We start from the raw sequence: 13,936 nt of genomic DNA, 5'->3' as shown, positions 1-13,936 counted from the left end.
ACACAACAAATGCCCAGAATCCTTTGTATCCATGACAGACCCTGACTATTTTATACACCCCGCTAGCAGCAAACCCCGCTACCCCCCCACCCCGTGCGTCGGTAAGGTGGGCGGGGTTGGGGGCGCGGGGGTGTAAAATATAATCAGGATGTGTCACAGATGCAAAGGATTCTGGGTATTTGTTATGTTGCGTTTATGTTGTGTTACGTTGAAGATGTTCTCCCAAAATGTGTTTGTCAATCTTGTTTGGTGTGGCTTCACAGCGTGGCGCATATTAGTAAGTGTTAAAGTTGTTTATATCACAACCATCAGTGTACTCTGTATCACCCAGTATGCCTTTCAATCTTGTACGTGTGATTGCGGAAGCTGCACACATGTTGCCAGACTAACAATTGGTGTGTACATGTTGTTGAAGGTGTCAAAGGCAATGGCTTCACAGCACGCCCATATCCTTGTCACCAGGATGAACGCCAATTGGATAATCGCGAGAACTTTAGCGGCTCCAATTGTCTTTGTTACTCTGTGAAACGGGTTTAGACAGCTCTGTGAGTGGTAAAGGTGGCTAACCTCTGATGAATTTCAGCGGGCAGGTGGCGGGCGGATGCGTTTCTGATTAAATGTTGGTTCGAGTGGACGGCGAGTGGACAGCGGGTGGACAGCGGGTGGATGACGACTTAGGTGACGCGGTTGCGGATGATATAATTGCCTATCCGCACATCTCTACAAGGCGCTAACTAGTATCCTTTAGGAGCAAGGGTGAAGTGTCTTGCTCAGGACACAACGGACGTGACGAGGTTGGTATTAGGTGGGGATTGAACTCGGGTTGCGCACAGCCACTCTTCCAATGCGCCACGCCGTCCCTATACACTTGCAATAATAGCTGTGGTTGCAGGTACCCTCCTGTAGTTTTATTTTTTCGAATATAATTATATAAATTTTTAAGAAAATCAAGTACATGTAAAGGCCGGAAATGTTTGCAGGAAGTTTGAAAAAACAAAACACAATGACAACTGTAACAACAGCTTATTCAACCCTCCCAAAATTTCTAATCCAGCCAAAAACAACCGAGATCAATGGTACCCAGAAATCAGTGTTCCTGGATTAAAACAAGTAGTTGTTGGAGTTAAAATGGCGTAAAGAGGTAGTGCAGTTAAGTAAAATATGACAAATGACATAGGTGGGGCAAAATAAAATAGTGCTAACTATTTAAGTGCAATTTTTTTAAAATAATAAAATTACAAAAATATAACAAGAAATGTCCAAATACCTTTCTATTTTTTATTTATTTATTATTTTTTTGGTATTGGCCATTGAACAGTGTATTTTCCTCCACTAGTTGTTTATTAACTCAAATGACAATAACTGCATTTAATTGTATTGGTGATCAGCCTCCAGCAGCTTAATGTCACTCTGCATGCACTTTAAAATGTTGGTTGTGCTATTTAGCTGCTATTTTATGAGTTAGACTTGCTGTACTGTTGTTTACACCATGGGTTATATTGCTCGCCCAGTTCCATACTCCTTACTGCTACTACAACACTGGTTCTGTTAGGCTGTGTTGTGCAATACACTTGTTGATAAACCACCATGTGGTCAAAGAGTTTTTTGCTCCACTTTCTCATGTACTACTAAACGCTCCCTCTAAGGTACGCGCCTGTGCAATTGCACACTGCTCACGCGTCCTCTGCGCACCGTAAATCTAGGCCGCGCACAAAATCGAATAAAAAGATAAACGCATAACAGTGTGCACGTCTGCCGTCGCTCACATGTGCGCCACTGAATGCTCAAGGAGTTTTGGCGTTTGCTCACACACATGAAATATTGGAGGGCAAATTGCTCCAGACCATTTGGCACATTTTGAAATTTAAGAAGAAAAATTTTGTTTTTAAATTTGGGAAATAACTACCTCTTTCCTTCCAATTAGCTTTGCCTCTAATAGCATTTAATATGTGTTTGTTGTTGGATGCACTAATGACGCCTTGTCTCACCCCGTGTAGCCATGCTGATCCAAACCATGGTGTTCTTCCTCTGTCTTCTCATTGCTGTCTTCCTCATTATCATGCCCATTCTGCACCAGCAGAACCTGATTCTCTTCCAGATCATGTGGAGCATGTGGTGAGTGCCTACATTGTAACTCAAAGGATGCTACAAGAGTCGTGTTTGTTGTCTGTAGTGTTGTAAAACATGCTTCTTTGAGCATTACAGGGGGTGTTTGATTGTTTATGTTGTCCCTCTAGGCCTTTCTGGCTGATGATCCTCCTGTCTGTGCTGATTCAGCATATAACTGCCAGGTTTTGTTTTATCAAAAAGACGGCAGGCACACGAGACCTTGAAAACAGGTAAAATTAAAAGTATCAAGTTTAATACAAATGTGAACCCCTCTTGAATTGTTAATTATTCAATAATTAGTAACAACTCTCAGTATGGCGCAGTATAGTTCTACAGCTGCGACTACAACTACAATCATACACATATTGTTCAATTAATACCTTTCCACTAACCTCTCTTCCAGGGGAAACCTCTTCCTGCTGACCTTCCTGCTGTTTCCAGTCAATGTTCTCATTGGGGTGCTACTAGCAGTCTGGCGTATGATCATCACAGCCTTGTTTAACATAATTCACATGGGACGCATGGACATCAGCCTTCTCAACAGAAATGTGGAAGCATTCGATCCAGGTAAGCCTCTTTGGATCGCATGCAGACATTATACAACGCAATCAAACATGCCGACCATTTACCATGTCTCTCTAAGCCAGCGTTTTTCAAAGTGTGGGGCGGGCCCCACTGGTGGGGAATAGAGACATGACAGGTGGGGTGCGAGGAACGGGAGGAAATTTCACTTAAAACATTTTTTTTTAATTATATTCTTGGATTTTTTTTTTTTTACTATGCTTTCATTTTCTATACACACTGTAAATCACTTTGTGATTCTCTCTGTGTAACCCGCTATATAAATAAATGTAAATTACTTATTTTTCCTCTAGACCAGGGGTAGGGAACCTATGGCTCTAGAGCCAGATGTGGCTCTTTTGATGACTGCATCTGGCTCTGATACATTAACACGATTAGTAATGAATAATTCCGCTGGTAATCGGTGTTAAAAATAACGTTCAACATATAAAAGATTCTTATGCATTTTAATACATCCATCCGTTTTCAACCGCACCTGTTCAATAAGTCACATCAATGGTAAGAAGTCCATCCATCTATTCTCTACCGCTTGTCCCTTTCGGGGTCGCGGGGGTTGCTGGACCCTATCTCAGCTGCATTTGGGCGAAAGGCGGTGTACACCCTGGACAAGTCGCCACCTCATCGCATGTCCAACACAGACAGACAGATGACATTCACACTCACATTCACACACTAGGGCCAATTTAGTATTGCGAAAGAAGTATTTTATTTATTATTGGTTAGCTTCAGAATAAAAATCATATAAAATATAAGACATATACTCTAAAAATGTAGGTCTTACTTAAAAAATGCATGCATTTAGTTGTATTCAGTGTTAAAACATATGATACCGCTCTCACGGTAATACACTTTAAAAAATTTGGCTTTCATGGCTCTCTCAGCCAAAAAGGTTCCCGACCCCTGCTCTAGGCCTTAAATTTCTAGGAAGGAGCGAAAGTTTGACAGACATAGCAACAGTAACTAATGGGGGCGGGGCTAAGTGGAACAATCTTTCACGCGGATGGGTAGCAGGCTAATGTGTGGACCACAATTACACAAAATGGATAAATTTGTGACTCGCACCTCAAACGTCGTCGAGCTAGAGCCAGCGCCTGCAGAGAAACAAAAATCTGACGGGCTTAATCAACCAAAAAGCCAACCGAAAAGAAAATATGATTAAGGGTATCTTGCTCTTGGATTCACGGCAACGGTGGTGGGGGCAGAGGAGAGACCCTTGTGTGTTCTGTGTCTAAAACCGCTAGCAGCAGACCGCATGAGACCCAACAAATTAAAGAGACACCTCAAGACCACACACCCCAATCACGTCAATAAGCCACTTGATTTCTTTCAAAGAAAACTGGCAGAGTAGTTATTTTATTTATTATTGAACTTGATGTTATTTTATGTTATTGAGTTTGAATGTGTACAACTTGAATGTTACTTGATGTTCAATAAATTTGAAAATGTTAAGCTTGGCATTAGCGTTCTGTTGGGGCGATGGGGACAGGTGGGGCTTGAAAACTCCCCCTTGTCCAAAGTGGGGGATGACAAAAAAAGTTTGAGAACCACTGCATTAAATACAGCAACACCTTTTTACATCTTGGACTAGGACTTAGACAATCTTTATTGATCCACAAGGGAAATTGTTCCACGCAGTAGCTCAGTTACAATATAAATATATACTGAATTTTTCGGACTACAAGTCGCAGTTTTTTTCATAGTTTGGCCGGAGGTGCGACTTATACTCAAGAGCGACTTATGTGTGAAATTATTAACACATTACCGTAAAATATCAAATTATATTATTTAGACGCGACACCGAGGAAGAAGATTTCATGGGATTTAGTGATTAGGAGTGACAGATTGTTTGGTAAACGTATAGCATGTTCTATATGTTATAGTTATTTGAATGACTCTTACCATAATATGTTACGTAAACATACCAGGCACCTTCTCAGTTGGTTATTTATGCCTCATATAACGTACAATTATTCAGACTGTTGTTCACTATTCTTAATTTATTTTAAATTGCCTTTCAAATGTCTATTCTTGGTGTTGGCTTTTATCAAATACATTTCCCCAAAAAATGCGACTTATATTCCAGTGCGACGTATATATGTTTTTTTTCCTTCTTTATTATGCATTTTCGGCAGATGCGACTTATACTCCGGAGCAACTTATACTCCAAAAAATATGGTAACATATATGTAATATTCAAACATTATATATACAGTATATAATACATACTGATACTGTATATTATTAAATTTTATTTTTATGTAACATATACAATATATAACAAATTACCATGTACAATATTACATCTGTGCATTTGGATACGTTTTTACCCAAAATCATTCATTTGTTCCAAAAACACAATAGTCCATTAACCTGGAATTGTTTAAAAGGAAGCCATTTCCCCCGAGCTGATGCGTCTTTCAGCCTCACTCTATCCACGTGACATTCCCTCGCGCTACTAAGTGCAGCTTGTATAATTTGTGCATGCGGTGCGATGCACTGCGAGTGACTCTAATAGCGCACTCTGAAATGGCTGCAGCTTTAAGACAGCCGTTGTCAGCGAAAACAGGTGTTTGAAAAACCACATGATTGTATGGTGATTATGTGTGATTGCCTCAAAGCTAACAGTTTTAGTTTTTTTTGTTTTTAAACCCCCTCCACCATTTGTGTCCGTCTGCAGCCTACCGCTGTTATGCTCATTATCTGAAGATTGAGGTGAGCCAGTCCCACCCTGTGATGAAAGCTTTCTGCGGGATGCTGCTGCAGTCTGCGGACCAGAAGGACAATGTCACACAGAGGTCGCGGGATGCTGAAGAGGGTGTGTAGCACTAAAGAGCAAAAAGCAATGTCATTTGTTGCCATTAGTGATTGTTTTTTTTTTCAACGCAATCATCACATTATTCACTCTAGAAGGATCTTAGGCAGCAGACAGACTTGGTCCGTGATGACCATGGAGACGGAGCTGGTGTTGCTTTACCATTCAGCAGCAAGTCTCCGATACATAATTCCATCAAGACACTGTCTTGCACGCGCCATAGAAATGAAGGCTGATTTAATATGTGAAGAGCAAATTGAGTCCCGCGCGGCGTAATTTACAGTCTTAGGGCTTATGGTCTCAATCAAATCTGTCATAAAGTATTCAGCTGCCCTTTCCAGCCTGTCCAAATATCATCCACATGTATTATTTAAAAGAATACCTGAAGGCAGGAGACAGGCACTGATAAAATAAAGTGAGCTGTTAACCCAAAAAGCCATCAGGGCCCTTTTAGGTATGCCTAATATGATGTTACTGGAGAACAATAATCTATTATTGTGCTACATGGATTCATTCTGTGGGAGCTGATTACACAGATGAGCTGCGCTAATTGCCTGGTTTATATTCATGCGGCCCAGGGACCGAGGTTTTCGGCGTTAACGGGGAGAACGTCGACGCGTGTTCTATACCGCGCCGAGGGGATTACGGTGTGATTGCTTTCTATTCTTGCTGCTCTTGTCAAATCTCTATGGTCCTCAAATGTTGTTATTCCAGTGACGGTTATATTGAAGAGCAGACATCTGGTACACCTGCACAGATCCAAGAATGGGATCAGTTCTAAAATATCAAACTTTTTGTGCAAAATTAGACCGATTATGTGAATTACCCTTAATTTTTTAATATTGTTGTCCATGCATTTTAATAAAAATATCACTCTTATGTCTAATTTGATGCTGCAGTGTCACCTGATCAATTGTATATTCACTATTTGTTATGTGGTATACCAGACTTGGGAACATCAAAACTGTGGCCGCCATTATGATGTGCAGTGATGTTTTCAGAGCAGCCAGCCCGAAACGCATGTGTCAGAAATTTGCAGAAGCTAATTTTTACAGCACATTTCTGCATAAAAGTGAGATTATATTTTATTGTAGGTGTTTATTACCCTGTGCATTCATATTTTGCTCTCTGAGAAGTAAAAGAGCAGCGCTGTCCATACACCTTTAATATTCAGTGTTTTATTGTTCATAGTTAATATTTTAAATCCCACTTTCTGTATTTTAATGTACATTTTGGGTGTCCCACTCAGAAAAAAACCTGTAAAATTCCATTCTGTCTTTTTGAGGTGGTCTGTCATAAAGTTTTTACAACTCTATCGGACATTGTGACTTTTGGTGTTAGTGTTCGTGGGAAAAAACAGACCCAAACACACATACATACAATACAGCAGATTTTTACAGCTAAATGTGGATATATATACAGTAATGTATACACTCTGGCCCCAAAAACACATTTTTTTCTCTTAATGTGGTCCCCGAGTCAAAATATTTGCTCTGCTCTGTATGACTTAGGATACAATTACTTATGATGTAACACAATAATCGTGAAATAATTTGTTATATTGTTACATCACTAAATGTAATGTGTGATAGTGTATGGTGTGAGGAGTATGGTTTTGCCATGATATAGAATAATTAATATGATAAATGACATGATGATGTATGATAGGCTGCTATAGTATGTTCTGATAAGTACAGTACAGGTCAAAATGTGTTTTCTTTATTTTCATGACTGTTTACATTGTAGATTATCACCGAAGGCATCAAAACTATGAATGAACACAGGTGGAGTTATGTACTTAACAAAAAAAGGTGAAATAACCGAAAACATGTTTTATATTCTAGTTCCTTCAAAATAGCCACCCTTTGCTCTGATTACTGCTTTGCACACTCTTGGCATTTTCTCTTCAAGAGGTAGTCATCTGAAATGGATTTCACTTCACAAGTCTCCTAGTTTTGATGGCTTCAGTGACAATCTACAATGTAAATAGTCATAAAAATAAAGAAAACACATTGAATGAGGAGAGGGTATGTCCAAACTTTTGGCCTGTACTGTATATTTGTTACAATGACATATGATCTTTAATAAAATGACATGTACAATGATGATGTAATGCAGGATTAGCTAATATGATGTGATAGTTTAGATGTAGCAGTGGTACAATATGACACAGTGATTATTAATCAGGGATGTCAAACTCATTTTAGATTGTGCACCACATGGAGAAAAATCTACTCCCATGGCACGATAACTTAAAAATAAAGACAACTTCGGATTGTTTTCTTTGTTTTAAAAGAGAACAAGCACATTCTGATAATTTACAAATCATAATGGTGTTAGGTTTTATTTTACACTTACATGTTGCGGTTAATAGTGTTCTATCTTTATTGTTATTTATACTTTCTGAATAACTTATGTGATAATGTGCATCAGTCAACTCATTGGTTTTCATTTTCAGTCTAACAAGATAAAAAAATAATATCGAAATCAAATTGTAGGATGTTATGTAGTTTTTTTCATTTTCCTCGACTCATGTGGTTTATTTTTATTACATATGTAGCATAATCAACAAAATTACAAATAATTGCTATTGTCACATCAAGTGGACACATTTAAAACAGCAGTTTCTTTCATTCAAAAATTGCGGCTCATTTTTATTCATAGCAAACTCTTCCCTTGGTTTAAATGATATGGTTTGACGTGATGATTTGGTATGGCATGATATGACTTCTAATGGGGTATATGATACGGTGAGGAAGTATATGATATTATATGATAGGATTATGATCTGTTGTCCTCAGGCATCCAGCTGGTCCAGCAGGAGAAGAAGCACCTGAAGATCTCCAGCGCCAAGCGAGCCCAAGGCCACTGGCATCTCCTCTACACGCTGGTCAACAACCCCTCTCTGGTGGGCACCAGGAAGCACTTTCAGCAGCGCGCGGCCACCGAGAGCTTTCTGAACGGGAGCCTGAAGGGCAGCAGGAAGGAAGGCGCCTGCAACTGAACATGAAAATGTCCAAAATGATTCATAACAGTCATGTTGTTGTTTTTTTCCACTCTTTGTGTAGACACACACTTACAGTACAGATCTTCCTCAAGTCCTCCACACTTTGTCCCGGCTGCCTTCCCCGTGCAGGCTTTGAGGCTCAACATGGTCTCTCGTAGGTGGAAGGAGCTTGTGTGGGCTCCTTACTGTACATCATAATGTGCAACACATAAATACCACCATTTGGCCTGTAAATGTGGAATTAATCTCAACTAAAACACATAAATGTGCTAAAATCAATCATTTTCAAGAGGGTATATTTATTCTACAAAGTGACTATTTATGCATTAGCTGCTACTTTTCAGTGGAATGTGTTCTACAAACATCACCTGATTTATTGCATTGGTTTTTTTTCTGGTCTCATGGAACCGAATTAGACGATCTGAATATCTTATTCTGCTGGAAATAAAAATACAAAATGACATAAGAGAGACAAAAACACAAAATCCCCCTCATTTATTTTTCTTTACAAATAAATCTAGTGAGAACAAAAGTATTGCGTCTAATTTTGTCATCTCCGACCGGAATTTGCACACATTTCTCAGCAAAATGAACGACAAATCCAAGTTTTAATTATTTATTAATCCCATTTACAAAAAATGATAGAGCAAAAATATTGAGCGCACACAGATGTGGTATTTATTTTTATTTTTGTTTAACATCAAATTTCACAGAAAAAACAAGCTGCACGACGCGTCTCGCTCGTCTTTTTTTTTTTTTTGGCGGCTTATAGAAACTTGTTTTAAAAAATTAAAAAATACTCAGATGATAACTTACTTCACGGCACAAATTGACAGCATATATAAAATAGTAAAATAAGAGTAATCTACGACACAAAGAGTAATAAAACACCAGTGACGTCATGCCACGGACAACGTCAATACACCGTGGCACATAATTCATTCTTAATAGCAGATGAGATTTAACGATATATGTAAACATATTCCCATCACACGATCAATGCTGATGCATACTTGGATTTTTATATTTAAAAAGCACCGGCAGATTTGGCTTAAAACAATTCCCGAGAGGCTTTTAGTAAACCAGATTGACCATTTTAGTTACAAAAAAAAACGTCCTATTTAAATTCATGCCGTTTTTTTTTTGTTTTTTGCTCGTTGTTGTGCTGTGCAGTAATTAATAATAATAATAATTAAAAGGCCAATATTGTGTGCTTTAAATTTGGCTGGTACAACATGCCTCTAATGTTTAAAATGACGTCAAATACAATCTCAGCGGTGATTTTTTTCCAGGTAAGAAAAAGGGCGATATCTTACAAAAAGTGTACACCTGGCGGGCAGTCAGCGGCTCGACTGCTTGTAGTTTCCGTTGATCTCCTCCGAGATGTTGACCGCCTCGGCACCTAGCGGCAACCTGTCACTGTACTCGGACCCCGCCTCGAAGTCGTCCTGGTTGGTCTTTGACGAGGACCCCGGGATGGACTCTGTCACCTCCGTCCCGCCGTCTCCCTGCATGGGACTGTCTCTCTCCCCCTCCCCGTCGCCCGCCTCGCTGGGGTCGAAGGTCTTCTCCGACTCCACCAAAGACGCCCGGCGGTGGAAGTCGGGTTGCTTCTCCAGCTGGTCTGGATTCTGCGTCTTCATGACGAGCTTGTAGGTCTTCCCTTGGTATTTGTAGAGGAGGTGGCAGCAGGTGGCCCCCAACAGGGGGACGGTGGCCAGGCCCAGGAGGAAGATGCTGACTACCACGATGATGAGCAGGGACGGGATCTTCTTCCTGGTGGTGAAGACCACCTGCACCTGGCAGTCCTGTCCTCCGTAAGTGAGACAAAGCGTGTAGTTGGTGCCAGGCTGTAATCCGGTGAACAAATAGGAGTTGACCCCGTCTTCGATGTTGGACCACTTGATGAGGGAGTGTCCGTACCCGGTGTCCACGCAGATGTAGAGCATGTCCGGGATGTGGTTCCCCGAGGACGCCTGGTACAGACCGGCGGGCTCCTGCACCAACACGTCCTCCTTCTCCCCCTGACTCATGTGAAGGTTGGATTTGCTGCGAGAAAGCTGCAGAGGGTTGAGTTTGACCTTGGCGTCCGTCTCGGACACTTCTAGGGCGATGATGCCGAAGTCGAAGGTGTACTGCTTCAGGTCGTCCAGGCTCATGTTGAAGGCATGGTTGGAGACGTACTCGCTGCCGTCCCTCACGCCGCACTTGCTGCTAAAGACGGGGTCTTTAGGAACCACCTGGCCGCCGTCTTGTTTGCCCGGCCACCCTTGCGGTTTGATCTTGGTCCTGTCGTCGCTTTTGATGATGTTGTTTTTGGAGGTCTTGGGTTGAGAAGGCTTGTTGGGAGACGCTCGGATCCTGTCAACCGTGTCGTCCGACGACGCGGCGTGTTTTTTGCTTACCCTCGAGGTCAATTTAACAGAACTTTGGGACTTACCCAGATCGTTCACTGCAAGGCAGCTGTAATTCCCGTCTTCCTTTTTAGTCAGATGGGGGACCACTAGGGTGCCATTTTGAAAAACAAGGAACCGACTGTTAGTGGCTTTGTCATTGACCGGCAGGTTGTTGGTCTCGCCGCCGAACGGCAAAGGGAAGAGGAAATTCTGGTTACCCGCAATCACCTCCCAGCTGACCTGCGGTTTGGGGCTTCCTTGTGTTTCACAATTCAAGACCACCGTGGAGCCCTCAAGGAGCTCCGTCTTATCAATGTCCGGTTGGTAGGTTATGGTGACAAGAGGCGCCTTACAGTCCAATTTGGGGATTTTGGAGACCATCACACCTCTGTGGAGCTCGGGCGAGTTGCACACAATAGAATTCGGCTCGGGGACGGAGATCTTGGTCGTTGCCATCCAGTCCTTCAGCCATTCCAAGCTGCAGGAGCACGAGAAGGGGTTGTTGTAGATCTGCAGGTGAGACATGGAGGACAGAGCGCTGAAGGTGCCCTGGACGATGGTGGTGAACTTGTTGTGGTTGATACGCAGCGAGCGCAGGTCTTTCAGCGTGGCGAAGGCGTCCCCGGGAAGGTCAACCATTTCGTTATTGTTCATTTTCAGCAGCTGCAAGGCGGTCAGGTTGCGAAGGTCTTCCCAGGGGAACTTGACTATTTTATTATAGCTGACATCCAGGTTTCGGAGCTGCACCAGAGGGGCTAAAGTGTCCATCTCTACGGAGACGATCTCGTTATGGGCCAACCAGAGAGAGGTGACCTGGGTGATGTTGGCGAAGACTTTGCTCGGCAGGAAAGTGAGCTTGTTGGCCGAGAGGCTGACGGTGGTTACGTTGGAGGGCAGACCCGAAGGCACCGCCAGGAGGTCTTTGTAGGCGCAGTCGGCGAATTGATGGGCAAATTTGTCTTGGCAGGTGCAAAGCTCCGGACAGCATCGAACGCTCGCCAGCAGCGATGTACACAAAGCCAGGACACCCACAAGCTTGGACGCCATTTTCTGCAAACACAATAAAAAATGTGGAAATGATAATTTTTTTGAAACATTTTAATCAAATATGTAAGAGTTTAAAACATTTTTTTTTTTGCTTAATCATCTAAAATCATTTCCCAAAAACACTGAAATTAACTTACCTGTCCAATCCAATGTGGTCTGTCTTCAATCAATTCAGTCCACTTTCCCCACAAAAAGCTTCAAAAGTGCCACAAAAAAGGTGGTTTTACAATTCACGTGACTTTTAACTCCTAAAAGGCGACATTTTTGTGTTTGTTTGTCCCGGTGAGCAGTTCGCGGTCCGTCGGTGATTTCTCTCCCTTTCATGAGAGTGTCAAACCCCACTGCGCGCTCCCGTCTGCGTGAAGCCAGGAAAGGCATCGGGGGCGCGCAGCCTCTCCCATCGCGCGCTCCTCTCCTCTTATTAAAGATACAGAAGCTGTATCCTCCAAGGAAATCATCCATCATTCATAAAGCAGACAAAACATCTTCTTTGAACACATTCAGCTTTGTTTTTGTACTGTTTTTTACACACCTTGTGAACATTTGAGATTAGAATAATAAAAAACTATAATATGCCATCTTGTTGACACTATATTAAAAACTGATATTTGCCTAGTAGTTTAGTTCAAGAAGCTGCAGGGCGAAGACCACGCATGAGCACCGTTTGTTTTAAATACATAAAAGACATTTGGAGACATTCAAAAATGAAATAATTGTACAAACATCATTTATTGATATACAACTGAAATATATTATTTTTAGAAAAGGAAAACAATTTACTCAGTACACCACAAGCCAAGTATACGTGAGTGCAAACCACATGTTGTTAAAGCAGAGATCAAAAATAAATAAAAAATTAATAAACTCAATTTAAAAGTCTATAGAAAAGTATATTAGCTTGGTTTGATTTTCAGGAAGGATGCTAAATATGAACATTTAATTCAAATATTTTTTTGCGAATAAATTGTATTTGTACAAATACACATTTATTATTTTTCATATTTGTATTGTCTTTGTCGTATGCAGATTGATTAAACAAATGTAAATGTTCCCTAGTGTGTGAATGTGAGTGTGAATGTTGTCTGTTTGTCTGTGTTGGCCCTGCGATGAGATGGCGACTTGTCCAGGGTGTACACGCCTTCCGCCCGATCGTAGCCGAGATAGGTACCAACGCCCCCCGCAACCCCAAAGGGAATAAGCGGTAGAAAATGGATGGATGTCAAATCAAAATCCCACATTTTACTATTAATCGTGTATTAAAACACAGCAAACGTAGCATTATGGAGGCGTGTCCGATGACGTGTCCAGGAAGTTGGCCTCTTGTTTTTCCTCAACTTTAGCGCAACAGCGACCTCTGTTGCCTTAAAGATGTCATCACAAGAGACTACGTTTGGACTGCATGCACTCCTTGTTTTTCACGTTTAGACTTGAACAGAATGAATGAAAAAAAAAAAAAAAAATTGGGATCACTATAAAATAACTTTTGTATTTTTTTGACTGAGTATTGTTGGTTTTGATAAAGTATTTTTTTTTGCACGTCATTTAATTTTACGGTTTTTAATAAATGTAAGAGCTTTGATACTTAAAGACCTTTCTCAATTGTGACTGCTGTCAGGGTTTCCGAACTGGTACTGTAAATTATACTATAATCCATCCATTCATCCACTTTTCTACCGCTTGTCCCTTTTGAGGTCGCGGGGAGTGCTGGAGCCTATTTCAGCTGTATTCGGGCGGAAGGCGGCGTACACCCGGGACAAGTCGCCATCTGATCACAGGCCAGGGCCAATACAGATAGATTATTATTAGTTTAAATAACTAATACGTTATTCTCAGGGCATTGAATAAATCTCAACTGGACTGTTCAGATGGTCTTCTAAAACGTTTTGCCTCTCATCTGCATGAGCAAGCTTCTTAATCAGTTCATGCTCACAAATTTAGGACAGCATTGGTCTGAGAGGATGGTGCTGGATGAAACATATTGTC

General features: G+C 41.3%; 2 protein-coding genes across 2 annotated transcripts in view; one reads left to right on the top strand and one right to left on the bottom strand.

The window, feature by feature from the left end:
- Nucleotides 1-9,042, top strand: part of stra6 (signaling receptor and transporter of retinol STRA6) — a 56,862-nt gene extending 47,820 nt beyond the window's left edge. Inside the window, exons 14-18 of the mRNA XM_061917108.1 lie at nt 1,998-2,115; nt 2,238-2,339; nt 2,513-2,676; nt 5,369-5,506; nt 8,305-9,042. Coding sequence (XP_061773092.1) covers nt 1,998-2,115; nt 2,238-2,339; nt 2,513-2,676; nt 5,369-5,506; nt 8,305-8,507 — 725 coding nt within the window. The 3' untranslated portion in view covers nt 8,508-9,042. The remainder of the gene's footprint in view (nt 1-1,997; nt 2,116-2,237; nt 2,340-2,512; nt 2,677-5,368; nt 5,507-8,304) is intronic.
- Nucleotides 9,043-9,112: 70 nt separating this feature from the next.
- Nucleotides 9,113-12,344, bottom strand: islr2 (immunoglobulin superfamily containing leucine-rich repeat 2). The gene is made up of 2 exons (XM_061917103.1): nt 12,091-12,344; nt 9,113-11,956 (listed from the first exon to the last, which is right to left on the bottom strand). The coding sequence occupies exon 2, from the start codon at nt 11,951-11,953 to the stop codon at nt 9,851-9,853; it is 2,103 nt and encodes a 700-aa protein (XP_061773087.1). The 5' UTR covers nt 11,954-11,956; nt 12,091-12,344; the 3' UTR covers nt 9,113-9,850.
- Between the last annotated feature and the right edge of the window lie 1,592 nt (nt 12,345-13,936).

This window comes from Nerophis ophidion, linkage group LG12, assembly GCF_033978795.1.
Source record: "Nerophis ophidion isolate RoL-2023_Sa linkage group LG12, RoL_Noph_v1.0, whole genome shotgun sequence".
Lineage (NCBI taxonomy): Eukaryota > Metazoa > Chordata > Actinopteri > Syngnathiformes > Syngnathidae > Nerophis > Nerophis ophidion.
Note: the sequence above shows the minus strand (reverse complement) of the source record. Positions and strands in the feature narration are given on the sequence as shown.

Coding starts and splice junctions, on each gene's coding strand:
- islr2 (XM_061917103.1), bottom strand. CDS start 11,953: ATGGCGTCCAAGCTTGTGGGTGTCCTGGCTTTGTGTACATCGCTGCTG.